This window comes from Ambystoma mexicanum, chromosome 2q (assembly GCF_040938575.1).
Source record: "Ambystoma mexicanum isolate Mex_15411 chromosome 2q, UKY_AmexF1_1, whole genome shotgun sequence".
Lineage (NCBI taxonomy): Eukaryota > Metazoa > Chordata > Amphibia > Caudata > Ambystomatidae > Ambystoma > Ambystoma mexicanum.
The window spans coordinates 750,503,290-750,524,884 of record NC_090924.1 but is presented as its reverse complement, the minus strand read 5'-3'; the positions used below and the strand labels follow the sequence as shown (position 1 = coordinate 750,524,884).

The 21,595-nt window shown below is 43.8% G+C and overlaps 1 protein-coding gene across 2 annotated transcripts in view; it reads left to right on the top strand.

The window, feature by feature from the left end:
• Positions 1-21,595, top strand: part of PTPRN2 (protein tyrosine phosphatase receptor type N2) — a 3,479,756-nt gene that overhangs the window by 1,906,120 nt on the left and 1,552,041 nt on the right. For both annotated transcript variants that reach the window (XM_069647979.1, XM_069647978.1), the window contains exon 11: positions 8,243-8,322. In XM_069647979.1, coding sequence (XP_069504080.1) covers positions 8,243-8,322 — 80 coding nt within the window. The remainder of the gene's footprint in view (positions 1-8,242; positions 8,323-21,595) is intronic.

Below are 21,595 nucleotides of genomic sequence, written 5' to 3'. Positions count from 1 at the left end.
TCGGGATAATTATTTCCCCTTAATATTATACTCACATTTGAATTTCTTTTAGCTGTGTTACAGACAGATGGGAACTCTAGTAAGGACTTATTCAATTAATCCCATTCGAAACAGGTGGGCGTCTGTCAGCAAGATGGTGTCAGCTTCCCTCCACGGTCTGGTTGTGTTCTTTCTGCGTTTGGGACTGTCTGCTGTCTTCCCACTGAATGACGCCTTGGTCTTTAACTTCAGATAGGCCTCTCTTGAGATGTACTGCTAGTAATTCAAAAATGGGTCCAAAAGGAAAGCAATCTATTCTTTTCTGTTGTTATCAAATCTCCTTTCTCTCCTTCTGTCAGTCAGCCACTCAGTTAGTGTGTGAGTAAGTGTGCCCAGAAGCTAAGGTGTGGACCTTTATAGAATAAAAATCACTCCCTTTAGAAGTGGGCATAATTTCTCTAATCTCATTGGTCAGTGTCTGTGATTGGACAGTGTTCCAAAAATTACATCACGCTAAACCATCCTCTTTGTACTCACTACTGGTCATATTAATTAGGAGGGCAGTCTGGCCTCCCACACCCAATCTCCTGCAGCTTCTGATTACACACAGAACTGCCTCAGCATGCACTGGCTGATGCCATTGCAGGCCTGCACTTACCGCTGATTGCAGCTCAACGCTCCCTAGCACTTACTATACTTGCCACTTACATCTGCTGCTCACCCACGAGCACAGACACACTAGCACCTACCCCTCACTCCCTCTTCCCCTCTTCTCTCTCTGCACTCACATGTTCTGAATACTCACAAGGCATAGTAGGTTCGTCTTTATCCTCCAGTGTATATTTTGTTTTTCAATCCCATATTCCATGCCTGTTGCCATGTGGGCGCTTTGAAACACAATTTACTTGTTGTATAAACACCTAACAAATGCACAATAAATAAATAATGGAAGTGACTTCTAAACCAAGTTTCCCGCCCATTTGATATGGTTTCATGTTAGAGATTGTTAGAAGTGCAACTTTCTAAAACATCCTATTCCTCACATGTGATCATCAGATTGCTCTCGCTATGACAAATCAAACAATGCAGTTTTAATTTCTGCACAACATGGGATGTGTGTTCTACAGATTTGTGTCTTTTTCGCTCTAATACATTTACATAAACATTCCCAGCTCAGAATAATGTGCTCACTGGCCATTTAGGACTCCTGAAGATGCTGGTAGTCATTGTTCAAGTACATTGAAGTTAGGCTACTGGCAACAGCCCTTTATGGCCCTGTCAAACCCCCTTGAATGATTCCAGAATTGTATTTATTTTGTTTTATTGGGTTTTTGTAATGCGCCTATACACAATGTGCATCTGACTGCCTGTCCCTTTGCCAGACATCAAGTCTTAAAAGGTGACATTTGCAACTTCATATGAATACCTGACTGATGGTGAACTGTGAGCACTTGGAAAGCAGATCACTGTTCAGAATGAATTCAGTGTATTTATAAAACGGCTACTAGCTATAAAGGGAAAGCATTTGTTTTATTACCCAATCCTGTATCCCGATAAGCAACTCTAGGCAAAGTCATAAGGTTTTATGGTGAGCTTCAAAGCCAGTGCTCACACTTTTCTCATGGCATAGCAGGCCATTCCTTTTTTCTTGCTGTCTTGCTGTGGTCTGTGAAGGAATGCCATGTTGGCTGTCCAGGCACAAAGCCGGTTTCATTCACAGATGAAGTATTTATAGTTATGTTCTTTTCCCCCTTACTTTTACATTTCTACAAAACAGAACAACTTTATACATTTCTTTGCAATGAAACCCCTGCAAACTTTTAATTTTGGGGTATCTGTAGATCTTATAATGATGATTCTTAGTCCTGCAAGGAAATAAAATCTAACACCAACTGGCCTCTTGATTTTGGCTCTGCTATCAAATACTGAACTTTTCATCCCCGATTGGACTATTTTTCCTTTAAAATAAAAGTTGCTGTATGCTTCCTGTCAACTGGAAATATTTATCTGAGCACAAACAAGGGTGGTCCTGGGAGTGTCTCTTTACTGGTCTATATAGCCCGGGTTAGAGTCTCCACCAGAATCTTTAGCTCACCATCCTTTCACAGAGAGACATGTCCACAACAAATCAGTCTTTGTCCTGCCCAAGGGCAGTCCAGCACCGAAATGCCAGGCAATTCTCTTCTCAACAAGAGTAACAACAGCAACCCCAGACAGGTGTTTCAGCCTGGTTGGGCCTCGTCAGTGAGGTGGAGCTGTGCCTCTCTAAGAACAGTGAGCAAGGGTTCCACATCTGGATTACCCTAGTAACTCCTCTGTGAAAGATAGCGAGATAAAGAATCTGGGTATGGCTCAAATACCCGAAACAAATGTCTGGCAGAGGGACTCCCAGGCGCCCCTTGTTTTTTGCATAATTTAAGTCACTTCGGGTCTCACCCTAAGTTACTAAGGGAATCCAGACGTGGACCCCTTGCTCACTATTCTTAGAGAGGAATAGCTCCACCATACTGATGAGGTCCAACCAGACCGAAACACGTGTCTGGGGTTGCTGTTGGTACTCTGGTTCAGAGGAGAATTGCCTAGCATTTTGGTGCTGGACTGCCCCAGGACAGGGCAAAGACTGATATGTTTTGGATATTTCTCCTCTGTAAAAGATAGTGAGCTAAAGAATCTGGGTAAGGTCCTCGTAACCGGACTAATGTCCAGCAGAGGCACTCCCAGGAGCCCCCGTGTTTTCAGCAGTGTTTATCTGAGGCCTTGTCAGTTAATTAAGACATATATTCTGATTGGAGATGGGCTGCCGAGAGCACACATTTCCTTGCACATGTTTTTTCCAATTGCTTTGGGCGGGTTGCAGCTCACATTTTGATTTTTAAATGTGAAGATTTGCTTAGCATCTTTTCTTTCGCAAAGATCTCCCTAGAAAATGGGCACATTCATCCCATGGTAACTGAATTACATTCCTTCAAGATGGCTTAGAACCAACCAGGTCACACAGGCAAGAAGCCTTTTGATAAATCCTCAGCAAGAAGTTGAGCACGCTTCATAAAACGTTGCGCTGTGAATAAAATTTTGAACAAATATATATTAGGATGGTAAAAAAAAAAGCAGAGGGGAAAAACTGTCGATGCTTGGGGGCAGGAACATTAGTCAACCAATGATCATAGGGTTATACATCTGAAAGTAAAGCTATATATGCTGACTAAGATCTGTATGGAAACATTTTACTACAAATGGACCTGTTTACATGGGTATCATTGAATGGGACAATAGTATTATATAAAGAGTTCCATTCTGCTCTTGCAAAGGTTTCTGATGCACGCTGGCATGATAAGGTTTGGAAGGGCTACTGGAAGAGTCCATTTGTTTGGATTCTGCAAATCGTCTTGGTGTGATGTGTGCAAGGGGTCACCAGAAAAACTTTCAAGAAAGAGGACACTAAACTTAGACATAATTGAAAGATGATTTTAGGAATATTTTAAACATACATGGCCAAACATGTGTATCCTTTGACCATTCATCTGACAGATGTGATGTAGATCTTTCTCAAATATATCTGTACATTACAAAAAGAATACAAGGTCCCACGCTCCGTTGCAGATTTGGGCAAACAATTTAATTCTCTGCAGTTAGTAATACTTTACTTTTTTATAACTGGTATTAGTGTTAAGATATAAGACTGCATCCTGGATGGGTCAAATACAATGTTGATTGTTGATAGAGAATTCCCAATCCTATGCAACAGTTTGGGAGGTTTTGAATGCAGTAGAGCTGGTTTGATCTTCTTGAGACAACATTGGTTACAAGCATGAGTGATATGCCTATTTGAGAATACCACCCTGCAAAAAACATGCGCTGATGGGGCGAAATGGGTCTTTGTACCGTCTTTTACTTGGTATTGCTGAAAGCGCCACACTGATTCCAAAGGCTCCTAGGGTATGGCTTTTCTGCCTGGGGAAGAGACCATCTCTGACGACTGGCTAAGTGCAATATGCATTGCAGTCTTGCACTACCTCTTGGGAGGGTTAGTATGGACAATTCCATGGCTGCTCTATAATGTCTGATCTCCTGGGGAATCGGAGAGTCAGTGGGGTGCCATGGAAAAGAGAATGACTGCAATGGTAGAGCCACTGGCCCCAATCGAAAAGCAGATCGGGGTGCCAGTGAGCATTCTTATACCTGAGGTTGTAATGTGTGCTCGTACTCTGTCCACCAGCATGCACACTGGGAGCTTTGGGGACACACAAGGTGTCAGGGATCTGTAACCTGTGGCTCTCCAGACGTCTTGGAGTATGTGTGATGCAATGACTACTGCCACGCAAGAGTACACAGATGAGTAGTGGCTAAACCGCCTGCACAACCCTCACACTTCTTTGAAACAATCATCAAGCTGATCCAGACAGGTAGCAGGTGTTGAGTTGGGTTTGATATGAAGCTTGCTGGCAAGTTGTTGCAATGTTCAAAGGATGTGTGTCGATGATGTACCAGGGTCGGTTCAATGGTCAAACTTGGGTTGCTGACGAAGATGCTGGTGGTTTGAGGCGTGGTTCGAGACATGGCAGTTTGAAGGTCTCCACAGTGGTGAGCTTCTTTTTTGAGCCAGAGCAATCTACGTACTCAGCTAGCGTGGTGCAGCAGTGAACTGATTTGAGGAGAAGCAACAAAGGTTTGAAGAAGTGCAAGAGGGATTTTCTGTGGTCCTGTTGATTCGAATGCATTTGAACCTGGTCGATGATGGTTTGACAGAGGTTTATTATGGTAGATTGCAGGAAACCAGCTGCTTTGCTGCTGCTTTTGCTGTGAGTCCCAAAGCAGAGTCCCAGGGACAAGATATGTCATTGTCACTTTTAAACAGGGGAGGCTAGCTTGCACCTACAGGAGTCCTTCAGTGAGGAGCCTAGGTACCAGATACCCTGGCAGAGAGTGGCACGTCTGGTCCACAACAGCAGTCCCCCCCCCCAATGTTCCCATGGGACCATGAGGGAGCAGCACTTGCCTCTTCCTTTGAGCACTTTATTTTGACCTCACTGGCAGAGGACTCTCGAAAGGACTGGTCTCCCAAAATAGTTGCAATTGTATTATTCTTGAAGGTCTAAAATGTATCCTGGAAGTAGCAGGAAACTCCTTCCTTATGAAGCCAAAAAGCCACCCACGATTGGACAAAATCAAGCCTGTTTTAAGTGGTCACACCCCTGTCAAGGTAAAACGTGAATATTGTCTTCTGGCTATATACACAAAGGGCTTTGCTTGTACAAGAGGTGTAGCAGAGAGGGAGGAAGAAGATGGCCACAGAAAAGCAAGAAGGAGGAATGCTTCATTCCTTATGTTCTGCTCTTCTTGAATGACTTAACCTGCCCTCTCTCTAAGCCTTCTCTAAGCCTACAATTCAAATGCCTTTTTGGTATGCAAACACCCTGGTTTGAGGCTGGCCCTTTTTTTAGAGTGTGCTATTTAAAGCCTGTTTCCCAATGAAGCACCTGCTGGGACTGGCTTGGTGGAGAGAGGTGTTACCCGACTGCACAAAGAATCAAAAGAGAGGCCCCATATTCCTGCCCATTGCCCTGCTGTCTCAGCACGGCCAGCAGTCGGACAGGAATACACACAACGCTTCCACAGCTGGCACTGGTCACAGTTTTGACATGCCTTTGTTATAAATCAGAAGATACTTTTTTTCAGTTTATCCTGCCACCAGGTCATAGTTTACCTTAATTATCATGGTTTTGCAATAAAGGTTCCGATTTAAATGCAACCTCTGCACTGCAGTGAATTTGCTGTCAAACGGGATACCTGTGACCTCTAAACCAGCTGCATGCCACTGGAGAGTAGGAGCTGCAGATCAAGGCGCTGATGGAGCAGGTCAGAGAGTGTGCTGTGTTTTGGCATGGAATTCTGTGAATAGGGGTCTATTTAGCAGACCACGCTTTCTGATATGGAATGCCCACATCATGCTATTATTTAATAAACATTAAAAAGCAAGGCGTTTCACATCCTTGCCAAATGTCAATTCCTGACACTAGGACTACAATGACCCTTCACTGTTGGTATGCTGTCCAGGGCTGCAATGAGTTGTAATCCAATGCATCTGCCATGTCAATGTGTGCAGACCCCTGCCATGTGTAAAGGCACTGTGGGTGCATGTTTCCATAGAAAAGCCCATAGAATGATGGCATCACTCGTGTAAACGGTATCAAGTTTGTTTATTAGCATTCCTAAGTTCTTCTCTGCATGGACCATACTTTGCACCACAGCATGAAGCAAGTTGGCACTGTGCTGCAGAATGAAGTTAATTTCTAAAGGCATGTGCCAAAGAGGTACTTAGATAAACACTTCTAGCTCTCTGGGAGGTGGTGGGCGTGTGCAATTTTATATTGAAAATAACTTATGGTGAGACGTAGGGTGCTCCGACAAGAAACCCAATGCATTCAAATTAGAATGAAATGCGAGCATGCAGACAGGATCAGCGAGGAAGAAGGCCATTCTAGAAGTGAAAGTACTGTGGGTGCAAGATAAAAGGCAATCTCTGCACTGCAGTGTTTCCTTGGCGAATGCAAGACTCCCTGCTCCTCTCTGGGCAGAAAGGTGTTTACAAAAAGGAAATCCTACTCCAGAGGGGCGAGCAAATAAACGGAATTCGTGGTGCCATTTTCCATGGGAAGCGGCCGCTATGGCCCCCCTACCCCGCCACTCTGGTGAAGTCCCTCTCCGGCTTCCGTAACGTATGTCCGTAGTGCGTGGTTATAGGGATTGGCGATTTGGGATATAGCACACTTTGATCGTTTGAACTTTCCGTGAATGCACATCTTCTGGGGAGCGTCCATTTTATTTTCTGACTCCCATGGAAGAACACAATGTTACTTCCACATGGGAAATTGGGCCTGATTATAAGTTTGCCGGTCCGGTATTAACGGCGCTGGTAAGCTACCGGCACCATTACTACCGGACCGGCAAACTACGAGTTCGGCTCACGGGTGCCTTTTCGCCTGCCAGGTCTGACCTGGCGGCCGTACCGGCCCCCGCGAGCAGAGCATGTCGGATGCACCGGCACCATTCTGAATGGTGCCGGTGCATCCGGCTTCCCCATTCCCATTGAGCCCTATGGTGCTCGAATGGGAATGGGGAAGAATATTTTCCGGCGCCCGAAAATGGGCAATTACCGGGTCCGGCAAGGCCGTAATGACCCAGTATTTGCCCATTCGCGGGCGCTGTAAAAATAATGATACCGGAACAGCTATCACCAGTATCGTAAAGAGGGCCATTGTGTTCTCCGTGCTTAGGTAAGTGATGTGGATAAAGCTGCACATGACCCTGATGCTAAATATGATATCTCCTTACTTTGACGCATAATACTGCACCCTAGTGTTACTAGAGGGACACTGCGTTCATAAATGGACTGGACTGGTAACGTCCGGCCAGGTCGAGAACAAGGGCTTAGGGCTGTTACCGGCCCATTCCACCCCCGCACAATGGGGTGATCACTGTTAGCACACCACGGCTTCAGGGTGCAGGTACCTTTAATTTATTTTAGAGTAATTAGATCCACCTGTATTGTGTGTGCCCAATTTCCCTAAAAAACACAAAACAAGATAGCTGATATGGAAATAGTGAAGAGATTTTGCTCCTTTTCGATGTCCATGGGTGGGAGGCGGGCAGCCTTGACAAGGAGGGAGCGATTGCTGCACAGAGAGGAGCAGATAAGTGTGGACTTCGTCTCGTGAGGCGAGGGGAGGGGGGGTTGTAGAGTTTCATGGAGGAGGTGGGGAAGCTTATATGTGGGTAACATGGGTCCGAACGAGGAGGGCAGGCTCCGGGGGCAGTTGCTAAAAATGGCCAGACACAGGGGAGTGGCACCAGCAACCAGGAGAGAATGCAGGTGGTCCCTGACAGATTGCACCCACATTGCAGACCTCCTGATCAGCCGGTGCCTCTACCCCAGGTGCAAATCCAATATCTTTTGGGAGCTACATGTGGAAAGTCCTATTTCTCGGTTGTGTCAATTGCCTTTATATGAAAAGCATTGTGTAAAGCACGAGTTCGCCTTACGTTTAGTTGGTAAGACAGACATACTCAACAGTTGCATTTAAGTTTTTTTTAAAAAAAATAATGTATTGTTTTCTTCAGAATTCTTTTGAACTCTTTAATGTGACTGTGTGAGATGGCATATGCGTGAAGTTGGGCCACGGTCCCCCTGAAGGCGGTGACATTGGAAGTGCGCGCGCTGTGCAGTTTTCCCGCTCATTCGTGCTCTCCTCTGATTGTCTTGCAGCGTGATGGGATCCGCGGTGACCTTCCAGGTGCACGCCAATGCCCACAACATCACGACGACAGATGTTGCCAATGCCGCAGGTAAGCTTGCTCCTCTCCCTCCCTGCGCCTCCTCCGCCCTTGCCTCTCCCGCGCCACCTAATTGGAGGCAATTGCCAGGAATAAGCCGGGCTCCCAGGGAGACTGACACTGAGTGAAGAAGACAGTGACGAAGCAGGGGACGCGGCGCGGGGGAGATGGCAGTGTGAAATCTTACAGCCACTTTATACTGCCTCAGCCTTCATTGCTCACGGAGGTACTGGCATGATGGGGGGCAGAGAAGCGTGCTGGCTTGCTATAGGAACTTGGACGGGTTACACACAGTCTACACAGTCTGATTAGGGTGGCTGTGTTTCTGTACTCATTTGCTCCAGTGTGCTAAAGTGTGGGGAAGGGGGTATTGCAGAAGAAGGTGGTAAATTGAGTGACATGCGCTACATGCAATGTGCATTTACATGTGTTATCCTTTTGCTCTCAATGCATGTGTGCCGGCATCAGACTACACATTTAAAAGACGTTTGTAACCCCTAAATATGCCGTGTTCGCCTCTGCGGCTTGGCAACATTAAAGCACGGGTGCACAGTTAGTAAACACAACTAAGTTTGCACCACGCAGTGAAGTTTAAGTAACCTATCGTGAAGTTTAAGTAACCTATTGTGAAGTTTAAGTAACCTATCGTACACTAATCAGTACTTAGTAATATAGACGTATACTGCCAGCCTTCTTAGTTTAAAGAGTGGAAGACACTTATGTCCCCACACCTGCTTTGAAACAAAGGCCGTACATTAGCTTTATTTTTGTTCATTCGATTATCTTTGTCAATAAACTGAGGCCAGACTCCTCTTGCCTTACACACACTGCTTAATATATTATGCTTTAATGTTTGGACTGTGAATACACCACAGCTTGTGATTTGCTGTTTTGCTTGTTCCAACTGAATCTGTTGTTATTGCTGGATGGCTAAAGAAAACAACATAAACGACGGACTAGAATTACATTTCTCCTCTTCCAATTATGAGTGCGAGTGCTGGTGAGTTTGTGGAGACCTGCTCCAACCACATCGTGTTATTGCCTTTACTTCACTTGCAGAATCTCAGCAGGTACGATAAGGGAGTAGAGGGTAGAGAAGTTCCTTTCTCGAACTGCCCACTAGTATAGAGACTTACGCTTATTTGGTATCTTTTCTTGCTGCCTTCTGAAGTACTTGGTTTTGGTAATGAGCTTCTTAGCACGTGCGCATTTTCCCAGGTTGTGCAATGATTGCATCATGAAATCTTTCTATATGTTCTTGGGTGTTGGAGAATACGTCGTCTGGAGGCTTACGGCCTCAGTCACAAAGAAAACCATTTGCGTGTGGCAATGGCATAAGTTGCACGCTGAAGTTGCTACCAGCAATCCATTGCACCTGCAGGGTGATGCACAGAGAGTGTCAGAAGTGCCAGAAGCGATGAGCGCCTGCACATCGCCAGGCACACATCCCTGCAAGCGACCCTTAACATGGGTTGTGAAAAGTGGAATGTTTACCTAAAGGTGATGTCAAGTGAACCACTTTCAGGAAAAAGTCTCACAAGTAACACACAAGCAACATTTGCGCCGCCGAGGATGTGCAGGTCCCAGTGTCTTCTGGAATGTGCAGTACCTAGACGTTGGCTAACTGCTTATATTTACAGCTGAAGTGCTCAGAACTTGGGTATCAGTTCTTGGACGCTAGGTTGCCAGTTCTAAGGATGTGGCATGCATACCCTTTATGTAGAACATGAATTGCTGTTCTCCTCAAAAACGCCTGCAACAAAAGGGTTAATAGCTATGTAAGTACCTGGGCATTTTGCATATTTGCTCACCACACATGTTTTGTCATTTCTCCACTGCTGCCCATATCATGTAAACAAACTGCTCTCATAACATATTTGCTAATGAAGTTTGATCCTGGATTAATAGATTGCAAACCCAGCAGTGCCTTAGTTTATGCTTTGTTGCTGGAGTTTAGATAATGCCTATACTGGTCAGTCTGTGGTGGGCTTGTAGCGCACATCTTTGTATTTTGTGATAGTCACACCTGACTCTCACAATTTTGAAGATAAGGTAAAACCGAAAAACCTCAGAAATTCACCAGTATGGACATTTGTGATGTCGTCTTTAATGTCCTAGCTGTTAGTCTTAGCGGTGCACGGTGGTAGCGAGGGTTATGGTTGCTTAGCTTACCATAACTGGTGAATTTCTGAGGTTTTTTCGGTTTTACCTGTAACCATAACGTCCCTATAACAATGTTTTTCCATTGAATTTCATAGGTTTTATTAGTGCAACTTAACCATAAGGTCCTCTTAACTATGTTTTTTCATTGAATTTCATAGGTTTTTAGTAGTGCAACTTAACCATAACGTCTCTTTAACAAAGTTTTTTTCAGTGAATTTCATGGGTTTTTACCAGTGCATGCTATTTTCCTACAACTTACTAATATCATACTCAGCCAATAAGCAATATTTTTGTCCAATTTACAAAGTTTCATCTTAAAACTCTGCCATTTGCCACCTTGTAGCATGATTTTTAACATGCCTATACACTTTTTGCAACTTTTTTGTAATGATTTTGCATCCGTAGACATCCGGGAACGTCCGACTACATCGCAGACCTTCTGAAAAGTGCCACGTGACCATACGCTTGTGCGCAGCATGGTGATGTGTTTGCAAAGGCATCTGCACTTTGTGATTGTATCCGTGCTTCGAAGACAGTTCGGAACTGCATTTCCTACTGATCTAGGAACTTTCAACTTCAAAATTTCCCTTGCACACCTCCTACACTTTTTTGTACTCATTATCCGTTACCAATCTAGTACACAGTACATACTTGGAAGAATTTTATGAAAACTGCTATTTATCTTAAAAATGGCATCAGTTATTGCCATCCCTCCTCCCCAAGAGCCGTCACCACCACCTGCTGGAGGACCTTCACAACAAAAAAAGCACAGTACTTTCAAAGAAAATGAAGAGGACAAAGAAGATGAGGTAGAGGAGGTGCCTACTTCTAGCACCAAGATCGAATCATGGATATGCCAGTTCTTTGCTACTGTTCGGAGTGTACCAAAGGCTAAAGCTACCAAAGTGAAATGCACTGAGTGCAATTTTGTGCTCAGTCGCAGACTACCTGGACAGTACTCCTATGGGACCACCTCCATGTGCCGCCACACCAAATCCAATGACTGCAATGCTCTCAGAAAGGTTGTTCCTTTCTCAGCAAGTAGTAAGCTGTCTTCCTCCACCTCATCTTCCTCAACAAATACTGTAACCACACAGCCTGATGTCTGCAGGCATTGGTGCGTTATAAGTACATAAATAAATAAGGAGGGCTATGGACCATTATCGTCCATTGCAGCCCCTGAAATGGGGATAAAGGCCATTAGCACCCCTGGTTCCCAAAGCGGGAACCCAGGGTGCTAAAAAATAGATTGTTCTTCCTATAGCGGGACGTCTTTGGCATCCCGCTGTAAGAAAGGAAAGAGAAGGCAGGGCTCCGTACACAGCCCCCCTTCCCTTGCCATGGCAGCCTGCAAAACCCTATGAACATATTACCTCAAGCACTTTTCTTCCCTTTCAAACCTATCCTACCTTTGAATAACTTTACCACATAGTCGGTCCCAGGTAGAAATAGCCACTTTAACACAATTTTTTGTCCCTAGCGGTCATGACCAGTAGCCAGATTCTCCGTGTCATGACCTTATGCCATGACCCAGACAATCTGGCTACTGCCCACGGCCACAGGCTATACCTCAGTCACCAAAGGTATATGACTATTTTTTGTACCTACATTATTACACTTGTCAAAAAATAAAACACGGGCACGTTTTCAAAAGCATGCTTTAATATCCTTGCCAATGCTCCTCACGAGTTTGCTCAAAATCCGCCCATGTTTTTTTTTTTAAAGTGTCAAAATGTATGTACATACAATAGTCATATAATTTAGCCCCCACTCGACAAAATCCATTCAGTCTTTACACAAACATTGAAGGTTGGGTCTATAATCTTTCTCAAAACTTTTGTCCATATTTGTCAAATAGCAACAAAGTTATAAGCCATCTAAAATGTTGAGACCCCCCTCTAATTTCGCCCCCTCTTGAGAAAATCCCACCAAACTTTAGAAGACCATTTATATCTAAATCCAAAATAGTTTTGCCAAATGTTGTGCAGATTAGTCAAATGATATGCCTTTACAATATTTTGGGACCCCACCTCTAATTTTGCCGCCTCTTCACAGAATCCCACAAAACTTTGCAAGACCATTCAGGTTTAGTTAAGAAAATTGCAAAATTACATGCAGTTTCATTGAGTGGCGCAAAGGCTATAAGCCAATTAAAAACTGCTTTTCCCCAACCCTGTAATGCAGAAATAGGACATCTGAAATGTCTGCGAACACCACAGGTCTGCCCCAGGACATCTGGAGTGTTCGCGGACTTTCGGGGTGAAACAACACATTTTTTGGCTTCTTATGGCCATATCCAATCCAATCCTCATCCCCTCCCCACATCCACAGAGATTGTTTGTTGAGTTTGACAAGTGCAATGCTGCTTTTTAAAAAATGTTTTCACCACCCTGTCTGCGGACCCCACAAAAGTCTGCAAATCTAAGATGGCGTGCGTTCAGGAAAAACAAGGCATTTCACGTTTCTCACCACCCAATTAGCGGCTGTGTTCCGATGTCCGCGGACCAGGCAAAAGTCCGCACATTTTTCTGGCCAATCAGAGGCCAGTCTGTGGACCAAACAGCCAATCAGAGACCAGTCCATGGACCAAACAGGGAAGTGAGTCCGCGGAGTGGACGTAGATATCACTGTTTTTTTCGCCTTACGTTTTGGTCGTTTAAAAAAAAAAAACTACTGGATGGATTTACACCAAATTAACAAAAGCACGCTTTCGGGACCAAACCACCGCTCCTGCCGCAAATTTGGTGAAAATCGTCCAGCGGTTTGGGCTGTAGGGTGTGACAGACATTTTTTCACACTATGTCTATGGGAAAAAAATACATTTTGGGACCCCCCTATAACTTTGCTCCCCCTTGACCAAACCTCACCAACTTCGCAAAAAGAATCAGAGTGGGCCATATACTTTGCAAAGTTTGGTGAGGATTCATCCAGGGGGAGCAAAGTTATAAGACACCCAATAAGTGCTCTTCCTATGGGTTTAGCAATTTAACCATATCTACATGGCCGCTACCACAGGCCATATAATGTAGTATTATAACTGGGTAAACTAATAAACCAACTATAATTGATTTCACCCTATGGTGATACCGCTAATAGTTGAAAGACTTGTAGGTGCAACGAGAAGTCTTGTCACCACAGCAGTGACTGCCTAGGGAAAGGATGCTACTTAGAGCCAGGCCCTGCTAGCCCTGCCCTTAGCTCCATAAAAGCAATTATAAGTAATTAATCCCACAGAAAGACACCAAAGTTAGCAGCAAATATTTGAATCATCCTTCCAAGTAATGGTAAAAAGCTGGTTCATTCTACTAAGAAGACAATCCAGGATCCAGTGTTTCTATATAAATGTAGATTGATTAACTAATTAATGTAGGGATGCTCCTGTTTCTAAAAGCTGTCATAATACCTTGTGGTATTACTGCATTTATGACACTAAACCAGATCAGGCATTAGCCCCCATCCCTGCTCGAAATGTTGGGCTAAATTGACTTGACCTGGCTGACCTACAGAGACATGACAGGACACAGACAATAAATGGAGCATTCGGCTGCACAGATAACAAAGACCTGGCAATTACTAATGTAAAATGTTTCATTGTTAGCAACTGCATTCTTATGTTTACATTTAAGGCAATTGAAATAGTGATGAGGGTTAGTATTTGCCTAACCGAGGAGTGATTGTAAGGGTAGAGCCAGGCGACCTCTCATTCGCATAGCAGTTCTTAAGTGTACGGTTCCAGGCGTGAAGGAGAGAGTTAACTGCTTGTAACATTGAACCTGCACTAGAATAGTCACATTAGAATGTGTAAAGAAGTTACATGCCCCCACACAAGTATGTTTGTCGCCCCCCCATCATCTCTGATGGTAGTGCCTCACCCAACATTTGAAGGGTGAGCCCCCCACTCCATAATCTTAGTCGAAGTGCACCCCTGCACTCAACATATCACCCTCATAAGGATGAAGGGCATAGGCTGCCCTAACTGAGTCCAACTTGTGATATGCAGGCTGAAATCCAAAGTCTGGTGAGAGGGCGTAGCTCACTATACTAGCTTGCTGGCTGATATAATGGCTATAGGTGTATTCAAATTAAATACCATTCTTTTGGTTTTCCCAACTTGCGTTCTATTTTCACCACTTCCCTGTTCTGCCATTAGTCATTACGTCAGTCTGTTTCTCAACATGTGATGATGCATCAACTTCAGAATTTCTACACATTTTAGCACATTTATTTGTATGCATTAGAGTGCAATGCATTGCATCCTTCCCAGTGTGTGACAATTGGGAGCAGCTAAAAGGAAACCCAAACGCATACAATTGATTGACTCATAGCAGTCAGCAGGGACCCAGGGGCAGCTCTGAGAAATGTTGTTGGACACCATGAGATTCTTGGCATCTGCATAACTGCTCAATTATTTGTACAACCTCCTCCCCCGCCCTGGAAACCCCCAATAATCACAGGATGGCTGTAAAGAGATTAACCCTTCTTTTAAATGTTAGTTGTGGATGTGAAATCAAAGGTTAGGAAGGTGAATTTGCACATTAGCACTGGCTGGCATTTAAACATCATTTGACATGAATTGTGAGATTCTGCCATGGTGAATGTCTGCATTTTGGGTACATAAGTAACATGTAGGGAATTCTGAAGTGCATTGGGATTATGGCCTTTCCCAACAGCCCATTTTCAAACCATGTTAGGGCCCAATACTGGTCAAAAGTTTATCAGATTTAAATACAACTGCTCAGGGGTGATTGGACCGAGCCCACATTATTCCAGTAAAAAAGAAATTGCAACCCTGTAAAGCAAATCTCACCAGATTGTGATGGCGTTTGCCTGCCATCTGGTATTTTGAGGGTGCTTAAAGTCTTCGGTGAGGTCACTGTTGCTGAGGACTTTGGCCTCCAATTCTTAGATGTGTGCACATGTGGCTATTCAAACTTCTGTGGCTAAAGTGTGTCCTGGATTTGTAATAATAACACAATCTTGTTTTCATGTAGCGTTTGCTACCATACTTTCTTGTTATCGTGTTATCCCGTTCAATGTCATGTATCTTCTCTGGAAGGATGAAAGATTAATGTGGCCGTGCTGGGATATGAACCAGTGACATTCATGACACATACTCGGCTGCCCCTTATAAAGGCAAACTCTTTGTATAGAGCAATTGACTCTATGCCTGAAATAGTCACATTAAACTTATGAAAGACAGCAGAGCAAGATCGGGATAAATGGTGTTGCTGTCATCCTGAGCCAGCGTGAACCCAGTGGCGGAAAGCAGAATGTTGTCAAAATGTCAAAGTTTGGAACTGGTGTTGTTTTTGAGTGTTGATGAATCATCCCATTGAAAAACGCTTTGTGAATTAGGCTGTAGATGCTTCAATGTACTAGACTAGGGGCTCAAGGAGATAGTAGAAAGTTCAAGTAATGACCAACTTTGACTTGATGTTGAGTAGTGGCCGGAGGCTCTACCGCTTTTTAAGGGCCAGCACCATTGCTAGGCCCTGAAGACCCTCGCATATGGAAACAAGGCACAATCACCATACACCCAGTGATAAGACAGACAAGAGGATCGATTTCCAAGTACTAGGGTTTATTGCAAAGCAAATATTCTCAATCGGCCGACTGGGTCTAACGTCTCGCAACGTGTGATCACCCAGACCTCGTGAGATGCAAGAGAGCGAACGTTCTACAACATTCTACAACAGTATCATATATACAAAAAGATAATCATACAATCTCTTTGTGACACATCAAAACTGCCCATAATGTATCTTCTTGAGCTAGGGTTCGATAATTGACAATTATGACAAATATGACACATTATGACACATTTCTTTCTTAATCTATTTTGCTTCATTTAGCAACAGTTGCAAATTTGCAGTAAGCAGACATAGTTCTTTGTTATGAGGAACACAAAGCACTTGTTTAGCGAAGAAGCTGTGTTCGTAGGAGAGCCACATTCCGAAGCATTCTATCTTCTGGTTTCTATTCTTGAACTAGGGGTCAGCCTGATCTAAAGAGGGCCCTAAAAGGGGGGCCTTTAAGAAAGTATAATTCATGCTTTAACGGCCTGTTTCTACATCTTCAGCGAGACCGGCTGGCACCTGGCTTGGTGATTAAATGCCTCTCTGCTCGCCTTCAAGGACTTGTGAGGGAGGAAAACAATGTATTCCTGTACTGTTTGGCATTTCTGTCTGGGACGGTCTCTCAACATATAACTTGTGGCCTTGCTGCGTGCATGAGCATAATGTAATAAAATACAATTTTGCAAAGCGTTTAAACAGAAAGGCAAAGAGAGAAAATGGTGGATCTTACACAAAATGGGCGCTCTATGGTTATGCTGACGATTCTTTATTGACGATGTAGGGCATATGATGCGATTGGTTTTCGGCCAACGTAGTATATCATCTATGCTTTGATAGGGTACTTTCAGGACTCACACCATGTCAGACATGTTTTTTATAAGTGTACAGGTAAAATGACGCAAATATTCCTTTACAAATGTGCGAGTATAGAGGCCGTGTAGATTGCTGTGCAGGAACATAAAACATGTTATTTGAATGATGTAGAAAAAATAATAAGTGTGATTTATTTTGTCAAAGAACTACAATAAATGTGGATTAATACAGATAAACAGATGGGCGAAGAAATGTAAGGATAAATACAGAAAGAAATGTACAAAAAATGCAAATACCATAAAACTGGGAGCCTTAATTCTGTACATTCTTGTATAGTATGGATTGGTGATGTGTGGTATGACGGGGTGTGGCAGGTCTGAGATGGTATTGCATTTTATGGCTTAGCATGGCATGGGAATGCATATCACCACAGGATGTTGCGCGGTACGGCACTCTATTTCCTGGCATGGCATTGCATATCACAGGATGGTAAGCTATGATGAGGTACACATGTATTTATTAATTGATTATCATGTATAAGAGCACCTACATTGGGTGGGCAAACATATGTTAAAGTCACAATACAGGTAAAGGCCATAATTATGTAGTACACAAGGAAAAAAGATGCCAGTGGCAGACAAGCCAAGGAACAGGTAGGCCACGTGCAACAGGTGGCTATCCTGGGTGCTTGGAAGTGCCAGCTCTGGTGAGTGAACTGTGCCACTTGAATATCCGGGTATCTTGAACATGGTCTAGATTTCTTAAAGAAAATACCCTTTGACTCATGTGGTGTTTTGCTACTGTGCTGGCTCTGTTGTGAAGTTCATCCAGAGGCATTGTCCCTGTTGCACCTGGGATCTGTTTGTGCGGGCTATTTTCTGAAATAAAACATCACCATTTCAGGAAAGTAGAGGATCTCAAGGCTCTAGTGGGTCTAGAATGTTTGACTCAGATAGACATGTAAAGCGGGCACTTCTCCCAGTACATGTTCTGTGTAGTTCACAGGACTTTTAGTTTGATGCAGCTATGACATGGTTTATTTGCCAATAAACTCCTCCAGTGAGGGGAACCTGTTCATGTGACCTGACGGTGTGCGTTGTTCGTAGCCATTATCAACCCCACAAACTCACTGGGGTGTTAATGGCTTACGCAAAAGTGTAACGTGGATGAAGAGATGCTTGCGCATGAAAGTCTTTTCATGCTGAACAAAAGAGCCTGATCAAAGATGGCCACCATAAAATAAGTTCCATTATGGCTGGATCAAGGGAGCAAGAGGCTTGGCGGAAAAACATTGGGTAAGGGAAAAACATAAAGTGAGGAGTTGAGGAACAACAAGTAGCAGGGTGAGTCAAGGGCAGAGGGAGCACAGTAAATAATAGCGCTTTAATGGACGGCAGTTTGATTGGGATGTGGGCGTATATAAGTAGTTACAGCCTAGAATCCATGACACCTTACTGGCCATCACAGATGCCCCAGGTGGTAGTATTGCTTAAGCCCCACTAGGGTAATGAACGATTTGTATTTTTGGGATCATGGTTTATGGCAATTAACTAAGTTCACATCCAGGACAAAATGGAGTTTCTTTCTTTGGTTCTTTTTATGCAACAATACAACAAATCAGCCTTTTTGAAATGTGTAATTTTTGGCACTTGCCTACATTTGTGCATTACCACATGCTCCATTGGGCAATATCAAATTAAAAGATGTTGGCAATAAGGCCTTCTGTGGAATTCTATACTGTAGGGTAATATTAAGCAGCCCGGGTCCTTTAGCGAGGGCAACAGGCTATTAGAACCTGGAACGCCCACAATTGCAATTAGCATTCCAAGGTAACAACCGGGGTTCAATTGTTTTTTGGATAAAACATGTTTTTTGCACAGAGTATGTTACAACTTCTTTCCCTCAACCCACGCCCTAAAAACTAAACAGTATGGGCCTGATTCATGGATTTTTTTTATCCTGGTGCAAAGTCCTTTTGCACTAGCGCAAAGTCACTTTGCATTGCTAACTAACATCCTGATCCCTGATTCACAGAGTGGTACAAAGTGTATTTTTGCAGTGCAAAGTCACTTTGCACTGCAAAAATACACTTTGCACCTCTCTATGAATCAGGGGGTTTGTTGGCAGTGCAAGGACACTATGCACAGTGCAAAGTCACTTTGCACTGTGCAGTAAATTGCACGAATCAGGCCCTAAATTGGCCGGCATGGAAAGGGAAAGCCCCTTTTCCATTTGCATGCGTGGTCATTTGAAGACGGAGCAGGAGATGGAGGCAGAGAACCACTTTTTGGTCACTGTTTTCCCTGTTTGTCAATGGACTAGAAAATCCTTACTTATTTCACTAGCATGTGTGTCACCAGTTATTTCCAAGAAATATCTATAATTGTCACCTGCAAAAGCATACTGCAACCATTGCAACGTAGAGGTGCACGCGGTATTTTCTTATGGCAAGAAAAATGTATGCAAAACATTTATTTCCATTTGTCTAAAAAACCTTGTTTGAGAACATGCTGAATCCTTGTCAATGTAGATTAACAGAGCAAGCCTGATGATTTGATATACAGAAAATTAATCCGATATGGCTGGGTGGATTATGATACAAAAGAAAGGCCAGCAAGGTGTCCCACGATTCGCTAATATGCACATACTAACGTGTTGCCCAACATGTGTTGACATGTAGAGCCTGATTCACAGAAGCCTTTTATAATGGCACAATTCCATTGGAAAACACTCTATGAATCAGGCCCTTAATATACTGTGCAAGTGCAATGGTTTGCCATCATCCATTGCATTATTTAGAGTGATGGAAAATGTGCATAAGGCAGGGTATTATACCCTGGGCATTAGACGTTAGTCCTGACGACTGTGCCCCCATAGACTAAGGCCCTGATTCATGGAATTATTTGTGTGTAAAACAGGGATTTGGGTGGCATTCTGCCCACAAATCCCCGTTTGACGAATGGGGATTTGCAGGCAGAATGGCCCGTAAATCCCTGTTTTACACGCAAATAATTCCATGAATCAGGGCCTTAGTGTTATTTTCGAAGCACTATTGCATGCTTAAGCAGAAACTATAAAAAGAAATGGGTGACTGGGATTGCCCAGACGGGGTGTGATGCAAAAGCTTCCTATAGGTTTAGGGTCAGTGATCAGGCCAGGTAGGGACACATACCCCATTACTGCTTCCTAAACAGCCAGGTAATTACGTTTGGCATTTTGACAAGTGTTTGCTGGAGAGAAGGTCAGCGCTGTCTGTGCATGAGATCTGGGCTAATCTGCTCAGCTGGAGAAGACTCGGGCAGGAACTGTTTTCATAATTAGAAGACGTGGCAGCCAGTCCTCATCACGGCTTTGCGCGGAGCTTGGACTAGCCAATCATATGAAGCGCGTTCATCTGTCTTACTTTGCAGGGTTGCCTTGACATAGCATGGAGAGGCAGAGACAGGCACTGCACAGGCGAAAATAAATGCTATGCAAATCATTCATATTGCAATTCTCAAGACGAGAGGACAGCTTCTTGTACAACTAGCGCAGCAGCACGATAACGTATGGAAGTAGCCTGGCTTTAGCTGCACAGTACCTTGGAAAGGATCAGAGGGTTCTGTGGATTTGTATGCTCGGAGTCTCAATTTTTAATGATAAAATACAGATATATATGTAAGGTGGTTCTCCCAAGGGAAAAGGGGGGATGGCAAGCGTGGCTACCTGTAGGAGGCCTGAGCGAGGGATACTACACCTTACCGCACACATGTGCGTATGTGAACCCAGGGTGGATGGTCTATACTTGCCTTCTCAGCAGTCCGGCCCACTGGTCAGCTGCCCTATGTTTGCACCAGGTCAAATAAACAGTCACAGCCTGATAAGAATTGAATGGAGTACACTCCTCCTTTATATAATCAGTTCACAGAACAATAAGAGCAACTCAGGGTTCCCCAAGTTATATTGCAGTTACCACCTCCTGTAGTACAAATGCAGGGAAGTCTTATAGTCTTACATTCTTACATTTGTCTCCAATAGTTATACTTCTCACATCCCCAGTATGACACTGGAGGATAGCAGTACCCTTCAAAATGGGATCCCACTTCAAAACTGGTTACAGTGAGATCACTATTGACTTAACTACAGTATCATTTGAATAAACACCTAACTGGTTCCCTTTAGTTGGGAGCACCCCAGTGCATTCTGTAGCACACATGGTATGTAACCAACTGCTTTGCACCCAATTAAAACGTAGGCTAGTAAGAATTATACACGAGTTAGAAAACGAACACTTTACATTCAATGGCAGTCTGTTTGGCGAGCAACGTATATGTCACTTATGGTAACCCCACACCTCTCTGTGGTTTTACACATTAGACAATTTAACCCTCTTTCACTTCATGAGTCACTAAGGTGCACCTGGGTCGACATTAGATAAGTAAACCCTGTTTTTCTCTTCATGAGGTAGATTGACTCACGTGGGTTAACACCTATGGTAAATAAACACTCTTTCACTCCATGGGATACACTGGAGAACATGGGTTGGCATGGAAAATAAGTAAACACTCTTTCACTTCTGGAAGTACATTGGCACACGTGGGTTGACAATTTAGATAATCACTCCATCTTTCACTGAATGGGCTACATTGACGAGCGTGCGTTGACACATTAGATAAGTAAACACTCATTCACTTCATGGGATAAATGGGCAAACGTGGTTTAACACCTTAGGTAAATAAACACTCTTTCACAGT